The sequence below is a fragment of the Telopea speciosissima genome, chromosome 11, assembly GCF_018873765.1.
Source record: "Telopea speciosissima isolate NSW1024214 ecotype Mountain lineage chromosome 11, Tspe_v1, whole genome shotgun sequence".
NCBI classification, from domain to species: Eukaryota; Viridiplantae; Streptophyta; class Magnoliopsida; order Proteales; family Proteaceae; genus Telopea; species Telopea speciosissima.
Window position 1 is genome coordinate 56,260,363 of NC_057926.1, and position 13,288 is coordinate 56,273,650.

The 13,288-nt window shown below is 38.5% G+C and overlaps 1 protein-coding gene and 1 non-coding gene across 2 annotated transcripts; both read right to left on the reverse strand.

Moving 5' to 3' along the window:
• Positions 1 to 300: 300 nt before the first annotated feature.
• On the reverse strand, positions 301 to 403 carry LOC122646933. Its single transcript, XR_006330735.1, has one exon. It is a non-coding gene; the product is annotated as a U6 spliceosomal RNA (small nuclear RNA).
• Positions 404 to 8,738: 8,335 nt separating this feature from the next.
• Positions 8,739 to 10,656, reverse strand: LOC122646485 (3-ketoacyl-CoA synthase 4-like). The gene is made up of 2 exons (XM_043840049.1): positions 8,885 to 10,656; positions 8,739 to 8,854 (listed from the first exon to the last, which is right to left on the reverse strand). The coding sequence occupies exon 1, from the start codon at positions 10,654 to 10,656 to the stop codon at positions 9,067 to 9,069; it is 1,590 nt and encodes a 529-aa protein (XP_043695984.1). The 3' UTR covers positions 8,739 to 8,854; positions 8,885 to 9,066.
• Between the last annotated feature and the right edge of the window lie 2,632 nt (positions 10,657 to 13,288).

Below are 13,288 nucleotides of genomic sequence, written 5' to 3' on the forward strand. Positions count from 1 at the left end.
AATTCGAACTCAAATTAGAATTATTCCAAATAACCCAATTGATTCGAAGTTGTAAACATACCTGAAAACAAGAGAAACTGATTAGTTCGAAGTTCAATCCTCAGCAATGAAATGGATTCGAAGTTCAAGAGAAGGGATCTTAAGAAGTCGGGATAAATTTTTTTTTTTTTTTTTGGGGGGGCGGGGGGGATGGGAAACTAACCGGGAAAAAAATAAATTTTGGAACTATTCGGCATAACCTAATTGATTCGAAGCTGTAAACTGCATAGTTCGAAGTTAAACGGGCGAAAAAGGAGGAAAAAAAATTTGGACCATTTCTCGATTTGTGCGTGTCATCCTTGCGCAGGGGCCATGCTAATCTTCTCTGTATCGTTCCAATTTTATCGGATGTCTCCGAAGAGACAAACATGCACTCCATCTGTCGTTTCATCAAGTGAAAGAAATCTCTTTAGCTTGGCAGTATGGGACTATCTTACCGTGAGATGCCAAACTCATTCTTGGGATCTGTGCTTTGTGGGTTGGGCCTGGGTTCAATAATAGGCTTGTTAACCTTTTGCTCTGCGTAAAGACGCCTTCGTAGCTAGAGTTTTCTCTACTAAACGGGCAAGCATAGATCTTGTTTCTTTGTCCTTGTATTGAATCCAGAATCCATGTATAGTTGATCTAACCCATAGGTGAGGAACATGAGATTTGAAACCGAGGTCTCCTAGGAACCTGCACTCTACTGCAACAGACTCAATCCAACTACGTTAACAGTTGCCCTCCAAAAACAAAATCATCTTGATAGTAATGTGATAAACATCTTTATTTTCCATAATTCATAGACATATCTATAGATATAATTAAGGATTTAGGGTTAGCAAAACTAAATAGTAGTCCATTAGTTGTAGATTCTGAAAAGGTGTTGCTAATTATGTTGATAAATGATCTCTGATTTCTTGGTCATCTAAGTTTCGGCCCAAAGTGTCAATATCGGCAGATACCAAGACCGATGCCAAAGAAACCCCAACCCCACCCTTCAAAAAACAAAAAAAAAAAAACCAACACTGATTTGTTTTTTTAATCAAAATAAAATGTAAATCACAATTAACTTGAAGCGTAGTCCACTAAGCTATCCACTTTAGACATTACATGACCAATATTAACTTGAATATTTACAAACTTAAAAGTGCACAATTTTAAATAGAAAGCCAAAATAACATTAACCAAATGCCATGACCAGAAAACATGGTTCTTTTCATCAAACTAGCGAACTACTTCCTCATCCTGTACCCAAATCAGAACCTCTGAGTATCCTAGCTGTGTCGCCCTTTGTTGTCCTTGAATAATTCCTTTGACCTGTGCTGCTTGTAGGCATTCTGAACCATCAACACCACATCACATCCAGATAGAGAATCAAATATACTCGATGATATTAAAATTGGATAATCTAGGGATGGTAGATCATGGGGGATAGATAGTGATGTAGATAATGATGAGTCAAGCAAAGCAATATCTGTGGCATAATCATGATTTAAGGAACATGATGGGAAACTTAAAACCTCATTCCAGTTATCCATCTATGGATATATGATAAAACAGAGCAATGAGAAGACTTGGCATTCTGGAATAAGATACTATTTCTAGCAAACGATATAAAATAAAAGGTAACTGAAGCCACAGATAGAAAATTCAACATGTCAATTCTGTCCATATGCTTATCTGAAACAATAATGCAAAATAAATCAATGATAGAGGGAGCATGAAAGCCTCCATCCTTATCCCTAATGGTCTTGCAAACCACAGGAAAACCTTAAACTCAGGGTGAACTTTTAACTTCCAAAGGATCTTCCATAATTTCCTCCTATTGCCATGAGATATTAAATCCAAAGACATGTGAGCATTCGAAAGAAAATCAGCAATAATCCTAGTGTTTAAAATTCCTTTGCAAGAGAAAGGTGAACAGTCTCTGATGTTTGACTTTACATATTGATTCTAGGAGAGATTTTCTCATTAATCCATTTCACCAGAGTTTAGCTGAAGCATGGCTTGCAATTGCTTAACATGCCTAGCATGATTACAGTCCCTGATTTCCAATAAATATGCTTTATCAGAAAGTCTAAAAAGTTCTATCCATTTAACATTTGGATACCACCAGAGGCATGGGCCAGCCCAAAAGGACTCATGAAATGAGTTTCCAACAGTATCCATCATGCCTTCAGCCAAGGAAAAGCACCACCCCTCAAAAAAAGTTCTGACTATAGCACAACCAAGTATTCACACAGCCATTAGATAGGAGATCTAGACAACCACAAATCTTCCATGCGGTAAATGAGTTTCTGTCACAAAAAAGATCCATGTATGGTTGTTGGGTACTGTCTATTATGTGCAACTTTGGACCAACTTTGGAAAAGAATGCCTAATCTCCTCGTAATTTGAAACTTCAGTTTTTGGCATCACTATCAGAGTAGTTCAATGGATGGAGACCATGAAGCTGACATAATCAAACAAACTAAACTTGTGGGCAATCCATGTCACCTATTTCAATGGCCAGAACAGACTGCCAGCTTCTGAAACAGGAGATGCCACCTGACAGAGCAACCTTTCTCCCAACCTCAATTATATAAATAAGAAAATTTCCAGTTTTCCATCATGTTGTGCCTGGTAATAACTCAAGTCAATCAAGATGCAGAAATGATACAATCACTATGGACAAAACTTTGAAAGCTTAAAATGCTAAGATAACGCCAGGATCAGCTGCAGTTCAAAATTCAAACTATACAGCTGATCATAATATGCCAATTACGGAATTTCCCCGCTTCTTTTACAAATATTAAACTGTGATTTAAACAATTCATAAAAACACACCACTGATTAAATGCTTACCAACACCCAAAATCTTCCATTTCACATGGTCATCTGTTTTTTCTCCCACAAACAACCTCAAATTCTGTCCCCAACTCATGGTTCTATGAACGCAGTAAATGATCATGAATGCATCCACAAACAAAACTCCTTAAACTAGAGCTTGCTAACATTTTTAAACAAGAAACTGGGTCTTGACTGTGACTGCATAGAAGCACATCATACTTTTCGAACAATCCTTGAATGCTTGTCAACATACCTCTCATGCATCTATCTCCCCAGGAATCATAATACAAATCCTTTCTGAAAAGGCAACTACTGAATTCCATCAAACAATGATGAATAAGTCATGATCAACCTACCAAAATCAATAGAGCTTGAGAACATAATATCTTCCAGAATGAAGTTAGATAGGTTCCCTAACTAGGATACTGCCAAGTACAAGAAGTCAAGAATAGCCACCCAGTGAGGAAGAGACTGAGCAATGCTACTACAATCCCACACAATGCTATGTAGCGATTGCTTTGATCAATTTGGGATATCAATGGACTACTCTGTTAGTAAGCAAATCAAGAATATCCTGCATGAAGTAAAATACATATCTAAAGATCCTAAATGAAATACTTATCTAAAGACCCCTAAGTTCCTTCGCCTTACGGAGAGAGAATAAAATTTTTATTAAGCTGTAAAAGGTAACATGTACATATAGTATCTTTACTGAAAAAGATATGAGATATTGTTTGATTGTGAAACATGCATGTTCTCTCCGGTTGGGTGGAGGAAGTTAAAAGTAAAGTGAAAAACAAAAACAAAACGGAACTTACAACCTAATACCAACAATCATAATGTAACTACCTTAAAGATATATAAATATATATAATCAAAGTTGAGCTATGCTAAGGTCAGGAGAAACGTGACCGACGCAGCTTATGACTTCAATACAAATGCATCCTCAGGCATCGGGACTCTGATCAAATAGGGGCAGGGAAATAAAATTTATTTTTCAGACAGCTGAATGGCATCATGACAAATTCGTAGCACCAAATTTGCGAAGGTTAGGATTTCAGATTAAAGTTTTCAACTAAACTCTTAGATTATAGTAGAAATAAATATGTAAAAGGAAAATTTTAGTTCTCTTCTAAACAATTATCTAGAAGCATAATTATTTTCTGCCATTCTCTTGATCTTTTGTTCTTAACATATGTTACTTCAAGACATTATACATCCAATCAGAAGGAGCCACAACTGAAATGTTTTAATGTCATTCACCATTTTATCTGAAGCATGGAAATGTACTTATGGATCAGAATGTAGCAGAGAAAAGAAGCTACAGGTACCTGTCCAGTAAGCAGATGCACAACCCTATAGACACCAGATGATGCAGATACATCACCAAAATGGGCATATTCTATTAGAAATAAGCTTTGGGTTGGGTTATGTATGTGCTGGGCCTTTGATCCCATGTGTTTTTCTTTATAATGGGCCACTTTAATGAGCCTATAATATGGGCACAGGCTAGACATACGAGATTAGGTAGTTAAGTAACTTTATTTCTTTATTTTAATTGCTATTTAGTGTCTTCGTTGGGCTGGATTAGGATTCTTTAAGTCCAGTCCTGTTTTGAGTCTGTTTCCTTTATTTTTTCACTTTCCTAGTCAGTTTAGGTTGCCTTAATAGTTAAGGATTGGGTTAGGCCTTTCCTTTCCAGTATAGGAGTCTATTTTTGAATCTTCTATATAAATTTGTAAAGGAGGCCAGCATTGTACGCGAATTTGATAAATAAAGTTGCTGCTTTTGTTGCCCTTCTTTTCATGTTTGAAGATCTCGTATTTGATCAAGATCCCTTGTGTTTGACCAAGGAACCCATTGTGAGCGATCAAGGTAGGTTGGTGTTTGATCCAATCGAACCACCTTGCAATATAAAGCCCGGATGTTATTTTCTGTTCCTATTATTCCATCATCTTCTTCATCCATTAACAAGTAAGTTCAGACCTTGAATTTTTCTGCAAATTCCTGTTCTACCTAGAATTTACATGTTACATGTTTTTTGAGATTAAGCAATCCAGCCAATAGATCCTTCAGTATTTTGACTATATGTTCAGAAGCGCTAATGATGAACTCAATGAATTTGACCTAATCCTGACCTACTGATCCGGAGATAATTTCATTATTCCAATTCTGCCATTTATTTCCAGATTCTGGATTTCTGCAATTCGGAGTACTGATTCGATTTGATTATTTTATTGGTTGATTATTGCTGCATTACTCTATCATATATCAGATTCGATTGGTGATCAATATTCTGTTTTCAACAAGGACAAGTTCATAAACTCAGATCTGTCCATCGGATTAATCTGAGATTTTCAGCAAAGTTTCTTCTCCCATAGAACAGACTTGACCAGAGTTCTATTCTGATCTGACCATCTGATTTGCAGCTATTAATTATTCTCCATATATGGATTTTATTCTCTGAGAAAAGGTCCTATTTTGGTACTGTTTTGATCATTCAATTACAGTTCTACTTTACCAGTTCATCATGCGATCATATGATTATATTTCAGTAAACCTAGTTTAGAGCATACAACTTTTGACTTCCCTATGGAGTTTCATTTCATAGTTATAATTTTCACAAGAGTCTCCTATTTATTTCTTCTTAACAGCATTGGATGCTACAATAAACAAGTAAGCTTAAGCTATCATTTATGCCAATATGCTGATCGGAAAATATAACACAAAAGGTAGCTTGTTTAACAATGTATACGAACTCTCAGAAAAGATAGAACATTTCTGCAGCAATTACAGCAGATCAACTGTCAAAATGATCGAAGATGAAACCCATCACTGCCTAAACATTCTAAATAAGATACAAGTTCAGTAAAAATGAATGAGTAAAAGAAATATCATCTAAATCCAACTTAAGAAGCAACATGATATAACAGTCAATAGCTGAATTGTATAACATAGAACTAGAGTGAGAATGCTGTAACACTTCTCAATTGACACACTTGTACTTGAAAGTGCATGTTGAGATCTTTTGAAGGGGTGTCAGCACAATGAGCTAATTTCACGAATTGGTGCTCATAGCAGTTGGAGAAGCTTACATTGAATTGATTAACTGTCTTTAATACGGAGAAGATATATTCCAATAAAAAAACTTGGATTACCTTTTAAGTTTGTCTTATACAAAACAACGAAGTGTAGGCACCAGACATGGAATGTATGAAAAGGAACTTTCTTCATCAACAAGCAGAAATATGGTGATTATTAAAGCATTTTGGCATGCATAACTAACTAATATATGCCTGCTTTTTCCATTACAGTTTTGATTGCCAAAGAACTGATTTCAGATGAAGTCACTGTGGAAAAGAGGAAATTTTTTAACATCAGCTAGTATTCTGGGATGAAGTTTATTAAAGGTGGTTATTGTACTTGTCTATTCATAATTCAGTTCAAATGGGTAAATCCAGAGCAACCAAATGTCGCATGAACAGGCTTCAGGGTAGAAGCAGCGAGTTCTCCTCTGGAGGTACTAGATTTTGGAGGTCATATGCAGTTGGCTCCTGATCAAGTCAGTCTAAACGTTGGATAGGGAGACGAAACTTGCTTGTGGACTGATAGATGGTGTTCAAAAACACCTTTGGAAGCCAATTATCCTGCACCCTATAGTATACCTGCTAAAACCACAGTCAGGACGAATAATTTACAATAAAACGTGGCCCTGATGTTTTGGAGGTTTGTTTAGTGTAGCCCTCCTCAATTAGCTTTCCATATCTTCAGCTGGACATGAATTTTGAAGACCACAGGACATGGCATCTTGAAGCTTCCGGCCATCCCAGCATAACTAATATTATAGGGCAGTTCATACTGGAATTACTTTGAAGGGGTATAAGGGTTAAATGGTTTCTTCAAAAATTCAATTTTCCTTTTGGACAGAAATTCTAGACAAAATGTTGACCATTGACCACCTGATAAGCAGAGGCTATTCTATGCTCAGTTCTTGTATACTTTGTCTTCACGAGTGAGGAATCGATTCATCACCTTCTCATCCACTGAGTATGCTTTAGAAGTGTGACATCTTTTGTTGAATGAAAATTTTCTTTTTCTTCTTTTTTTATTTTTGGTGGGGGGGGGGGGGTTAAAACAGAAAAGGCTCTCAATTTTGAATAGCTGGAGTGGTACAATTGAACCTGCAAAGTCCAGAAAATATTGGTTGCTTCTCCCATCAGTGATTCCATGGTCCATCTGGGAGGAAAGAAATGACAGAACCAGCTTACAGCATGGTAGACAAGGCTAATGTTTTGGGATTCTTTACTGTAAAGAATTCAAAAAATATAAATTTTTACCTGATATCGATAGAGACTAGCAAAGCTTTTCTACTCAAATCCACTTCTTTAACAGGACTAGCAAAGCCTTTTTTTAATTAAAATCTAGTCCATTAGCATGATTATAAAATCAGGATGGACTGACTACCAGTAAGCCAAATCAAACCCTAGAAAGAAGCTGGGAGGTACAAATATGATCATTATGCAGCTAATCTTCCATTCATGTTCTAGAATCATGGATAGTGAGTTCCATCATTATATATTCATTTTGGGCTGCCAAGCTCGCTTTCTATTTTGATGTGCGAATTTACACCAATATCATTAAATGCATTTCTTATTGATTCGAAACCTTTCTATACAAAAAGAGTAGTGTAAAATAGGGCTACAACATTTGAGCCACTTAATACAGAGATTTACTGTGACATGCAAGTTTTATATAGCTGCATTTGCCACAATAATGGCATCCTGGCCTTGAAAATGACCAAGAAAGGATTTGACTAATGACAATATTTCAAGAAAGAGTTGTGAGGATAATGGGACAACGTTCAAAACAGGTTCTTATTTATCAAAAAGAAATACTAATATAAACAATTAAAGTGCAGAATTCCACATTTTCTTCTTCTTCTTTTTTTAAGAGCAGTGACTTTATTGAAAGGACAGAGCAGAAGAAATCCAATAAAGCAAACCACAGCCAGAGCATAAACTCTATCAGACGATCAAAAATATCGAGAAACTAAAAAGGGATAGGATACACCCTTTAAAGTAATTTCATTACATGCCTGACTTTTGGCTAACTTGTTCACACCTGAAATGCACAATCTTGGAACCCAGTTGCATGAGATATTCATAGAATGCAGTGGTCATCTAGCATGCCTGATTAAGTGATTCAGTCTCCAAGGGCCCTGAACTTTCAGCGATCATCTTCTTTCTCTTGTTGCAATTTCTTGAATTCATTATAGTATGCTATTACCGCCTGTAGCTTATCTGCCATAGCCAACAGCCCAGGGATGAAGGCCACTGGGAAACAGCTATTGAAGGCGAGAAGGTGTGTCTCTCTTTCTTTAATAAGTAACAAAAGATTGTATCAAATCAGATTTGTTTCTCCCTTTAGTGAAACATTTATCGCAATAATCTGCTGAATTCTGTGTAAAAGGGTGTACCCAGTGCACGAGACTCCCACCACTACGGGCTCTGGAGAAGGTCATAATGTATGTAGGCTTGCCCCTGCTTTCGCAGAGAAGCTATTTCCAGACTCGAACCCATGACCACTTGGTCACAATGGAGCAACCTTACCGTTGCACCAAGGCCAGCACTCTAATCTGCTGAATTCTGTGTGATTTAACTCAATATTACAGAGACACATTTCTTTCTGATGATACAGTCTTTTCAATTGATCTACTCCCTTGAGGTTCTGCAGAGAACCAGTGGATGCTATATTAGTAGACACGATTTTAGTTGCTTATGCAATATCATAGAATCTTTTTTGATTGACATGAATGGAGGTGTACGTCAAGACGAGTTTCAGAATAACATTGCCATAAAGGAATGAATCTTCATATACTAATACAAGGGTTCAGCTTGAAAAATCCCAAAATATTATAGTACAAGTAACAGCAGTTGAAAAATCAGTCCTAGTGTTTGAGAGATGCATAGAAGAAACTAAAACAACAGAGGAGGCAACATTATGACTTATATGGTCAATAACACAACATTGTGACTTTCATGGTCAAATAACAGAGAGCAGACCTGATGAATAAAATAGTGAGACAGAACCTCATGTATCAGTAACTAATATCCTGGTATTGATCTTCAAATATGCGCTGTTGGGAGGATAGAATGGATCCTACTAGCTCTCCCCTCCTATCCTGAAAGAAGAGTCTTTAACCAAGCTGTGGTTGATCTATGCAACCGTTTTCACTGGATACCTATCGATGCAATCATCCCAGGGACTCTTGGGAGAAGGCTTGACAGTGCGCAGGGCTTCCCAAACTGCACTGTTACACTTGAAACCACTCCCAAAAGCAATCTGCCAGACACGGTGGCCCTTCCGCATCCTCCCCTTGGCTTCAATATAGGCCAACTCATACCATATAGAGCTGGATGACGTGTTCCCAAAACGATGGAGAGTCATCCTAGAAGCCTCAACATGTAAGGGCAGCAGCTGCAAGTTCTTCTCCAACTCATCAATCACAGCCCTTCCGCCGGCGTGTATGCAGAAGTGATCGAAAGCAAGCTTGAAATCAGGGATATAAGGCTTGAGTTTGGCGTTGAAGAATTTCTTGGCCACCAGAGTGGCGAAGAAGAGAAGCTGCTCGCTAATTGGGAGGACGATCGGGCCCAGTGTGGTGATGTTGGTCTTAAGGGCCCCTCCAGCAATGGCCATGAGATCCTTAGACAGCGAGACCCCGGTTTTACCTGCACCATCTTGCTCCTGGTAAACACATTGGAACGCCTTGTCGTCGGCACCTTTGTGGGTCCTCACGACATGAACGAGCTTGTACTTGGCCCGTTTCCGATCGGCGGACTTGTTGGAGAGCAGCAGAGCAGTGCCACCGACGCGGAACAGGCAATTAGGTATTAGCATAGACTTCTTGTTCCCAAAGTACCAGTTCTGCGTAATGTTCTCTGTGCTCACAACAACAGCATAGGTGTTCCGATGCACCTGGAGCATATCCTTTGCAAGGTCAACGGCGATGACTCCAGCACTGCAACCCATACCACCCAAATTAAAGCTCCGGATGTTCCCCCTCAACTTGTATCTGTTGACGATCATGGCAGACAGAGAAGGCGTCGGATTGAAGAGGCTACAATTCACGACAAGAATCCCAATATCCTTGGGCTTAATGGAGGTGTTGAGGAAGAGATTTTCGAGAGCGCCAAACATGACCTGCTCAGCCTCTTCACGAGCAGCAGCCATGGAAGGTCGAGGAGGGACGTAATGCATCGCCTCGGGGACATAAGTCTCCTCGCCGAGGCCGGAACGCTCAAGGATTTTGCGTTGAAATTCGAGTGATGAATCGTCGAAGTCACCGGTGAGCCTGGAGTGCTCCATGAATTGACTATACCGGACCTGGAGATGTGAAGGAGGACGGTAGCATGAATAGTCCACGAGGTAGACAGGGCGAGGTCGAGTCATGATGTAGACGGTGGAGCCAAAGACGAGGAAGGTAGAGCAGATGATGACGCTGACGAGATTAAACTGGAGGTGGAGCCAGAGCTGGCGGACATCCTCTGGATTCATCTGAGCAGCCTCGATCACGATCACGACCATGAGAGGGATGAGGCATAGGGTTAGGAGATGTGTAATCAAATAATGGTAACCTAACTTGACATATTTCAGATTCACACTCTGCAAGAAATCCGGCAATCTCCGACTGGGCTGGATCTGAACGCCAGTGGTAGCGGCGCCACCACCACCACCAACAGAAGAACTGTTATGGTCGGCTTCACCCGCTTCGCCTCCGCCTCCGCCTCCGCCTCCTCCTCCCATTGTCTCCTAAGTCTAACACGAAGACAGCACAGACAGGTCGTAGTATGTATGAGAATCAGCGACCTTAATTCTGTCTGTGAAAGTGGTAGTCCCTATTTATTTATTTATATATATAAACGTGTTCGAGTAAAATAAAGAAAAGAAACAAAAATCTAAGCCAAACCAAACTCAGAGACGATTCGATTTGAAAATTACAGAAAACAGTAAAATCTAGAGAGATTGATTGTGAAAAAGAGAGAGAGATGTGAAGGAACGGAGGAGACTTCACTGCGATGTCGCTTCGTAACACGAATGGTCTCAGCGTTCCTGCGAGAGAGAGATTATTAAGATTAACGGTTACATTAACCGTTTCCTCTGTGCTATCTGCCTCTCTAACAGTTGGTGAAACCTTGAAGAGAGACTTCTTCCCTCTTCCGTCGTTTTCTGATCATTTTGGATAATTGGGGGTGATACATTAAGGGAATGCCGGCCCGTAATGGTGATATTCAATGGTTTAGATTCGAGTCTCGAGAGTGCCAAGAGGGATCTGAGTCATCTCTGTACATGAAAGAGAATGGACGACTTTTTTTTTTCCTCTACCCGTCAGGGGAATATCCAAATGCAAGCAACACTGTTGGCATTTTGAATAACTCCACGCTCTATTTTAGGCCCTTGTGATCAGGGTATTCGATATCGCGAGATACCGATACCATTGTTCCGAAAAATTGAAATCTGACTGATTGAATCAGTTGATTCAGATAAGAATCAATCCATCACGAACTATCCAATTCTTGACATTTTGGAATGACCAATTCAAGAGGTTTTGGGATCAGATCGTTGAGTTTTCAGATCTGTGTATCCGATTCAAGTTTTAAAACATTGACCAATATATGTATTGATTGTATCAATTAAAAAAAATTTTGATTATTTAATCGATAATTGGCTTTTTGACCTCGAATCGGCTTAGTATGGAGTTTTATAACCTTGCCTGTGATACAATTCTTAGTAGTCAAAATGTCAAATTTTAACATGAAACCAGCATGGGTACTGGGTACTGGACCAGCCAAGTGGTTTACTATAATGGTACTTTAGTAATTTTGTGCTTCCCCAACTGAAATCATGGCATAGTTGTGGCATTTAACCCATCTATGTCAAACTTTAGCATGAAGCAAGTATGGGTGGGTATATACCCCTCCCCCTCCCCCTCCCCCTCCCCCGCCTACCCCCACCCACAAAAAAAATAAAATAAAATTATGGGTGTATATTTTTACAAAAATATCCTTTGACTAATAAAATTTAATGACATTCTCATAATTTTAGGAGAAAGGGGGAGGGGTAACGGGGGAAGATTCTCATGCTGACAGTGTGAGAATGAGTCTCACATTGATATTTTTTTCATTCTTGATCGTATGGGTTCACATTGAGCGAAACCATTCTATGTACCATGATTGAGGAATAGGAGATTCTCCCCCGACCCCCCACACACACTATCATCAGGGCATGAGAAACCTCTCCCTCTGCAATCTTGAACTCATTTTTTGAGCTTCCCTCTCAACATCTTTCGAGTTGAGATCATGAGAAACTTGTGACACTCATGCCACAAGCTTTGTTGAGATGTTAGAGGAATCCATCAACTTTTTATTATTTATGAATATTGGGTGGTGGTGGTGGTGGTGGTAAAACGTATGTGTTGCCAACTCTTTCTCATGTTATATATTTTAACCGTTGATTTGATATTAAATTAATTTAAAATATCTATTGAATATTCGTTATTGGATTCATGTAGTCATTTCCATTAAGTTAGGATAAGACTGAGTTTATTATTATTGTTGTATCTATTAAATATCTGCTTAGTTAGATGAGAGAACTAAAACAAGAAAAAGAAAAAGGACAGTTTTGTTACAGGACTTTTTTTTTTTTTGTTTTTTCTTTAGTGCAAGTTTTTTTACACGACTTAAGTGGGGTAAACGTAGAGGAGAGAGAGTGGGTAGGGACTCACGGGATGTGGAAAAGTCAAACTAATGACCTCTTCTTCCTTGGGCATGGTTCTTGCCTATTGGGCTATCTCTCGAACACTTGGTATAGGAGTATTCTGTTCCAACAAGCTTCTTTCTATCACACGATTGGAATATACTACACAAGGCAATGGGATCCACTTGGACAACGCTTCGAGAAAGCAAAACATAATTCGCCAAAGTTCAAACCCCAAACGATCAGTATACCTTTCTCACATGCTTGTCAATCTCTCTAGATTTTATTTGGTTGCAAGGAAAATAAAAGGAGAGAGTGAAATCAAATCAATACTAATTATGAAATTTTCTATGATCGTTACCTAACCTCACATGATGGTATACTAACAACTCCAAAATATATCAAATTAGATTATTAAATTTCATTTTGCTTTGTCAAATTCCTTTTGGTTTGAAAAAGTATTTTTACCAAATATAGACATCGTTTTAGATAAATTATACAATCATAATTACAAAACTATAAATGATTTCACTTCTCTTTACTTGCAATCATATCTAGCCATTAAGGGCAAACCCTTCTTCCATCCTCTGATATATGATCATTATTAGCATATGATTTCTTAGATTCCATTCAGGTGTTGACTTGACTTGTGAATGATTCGGGTTGTAGTACCTTACGGACA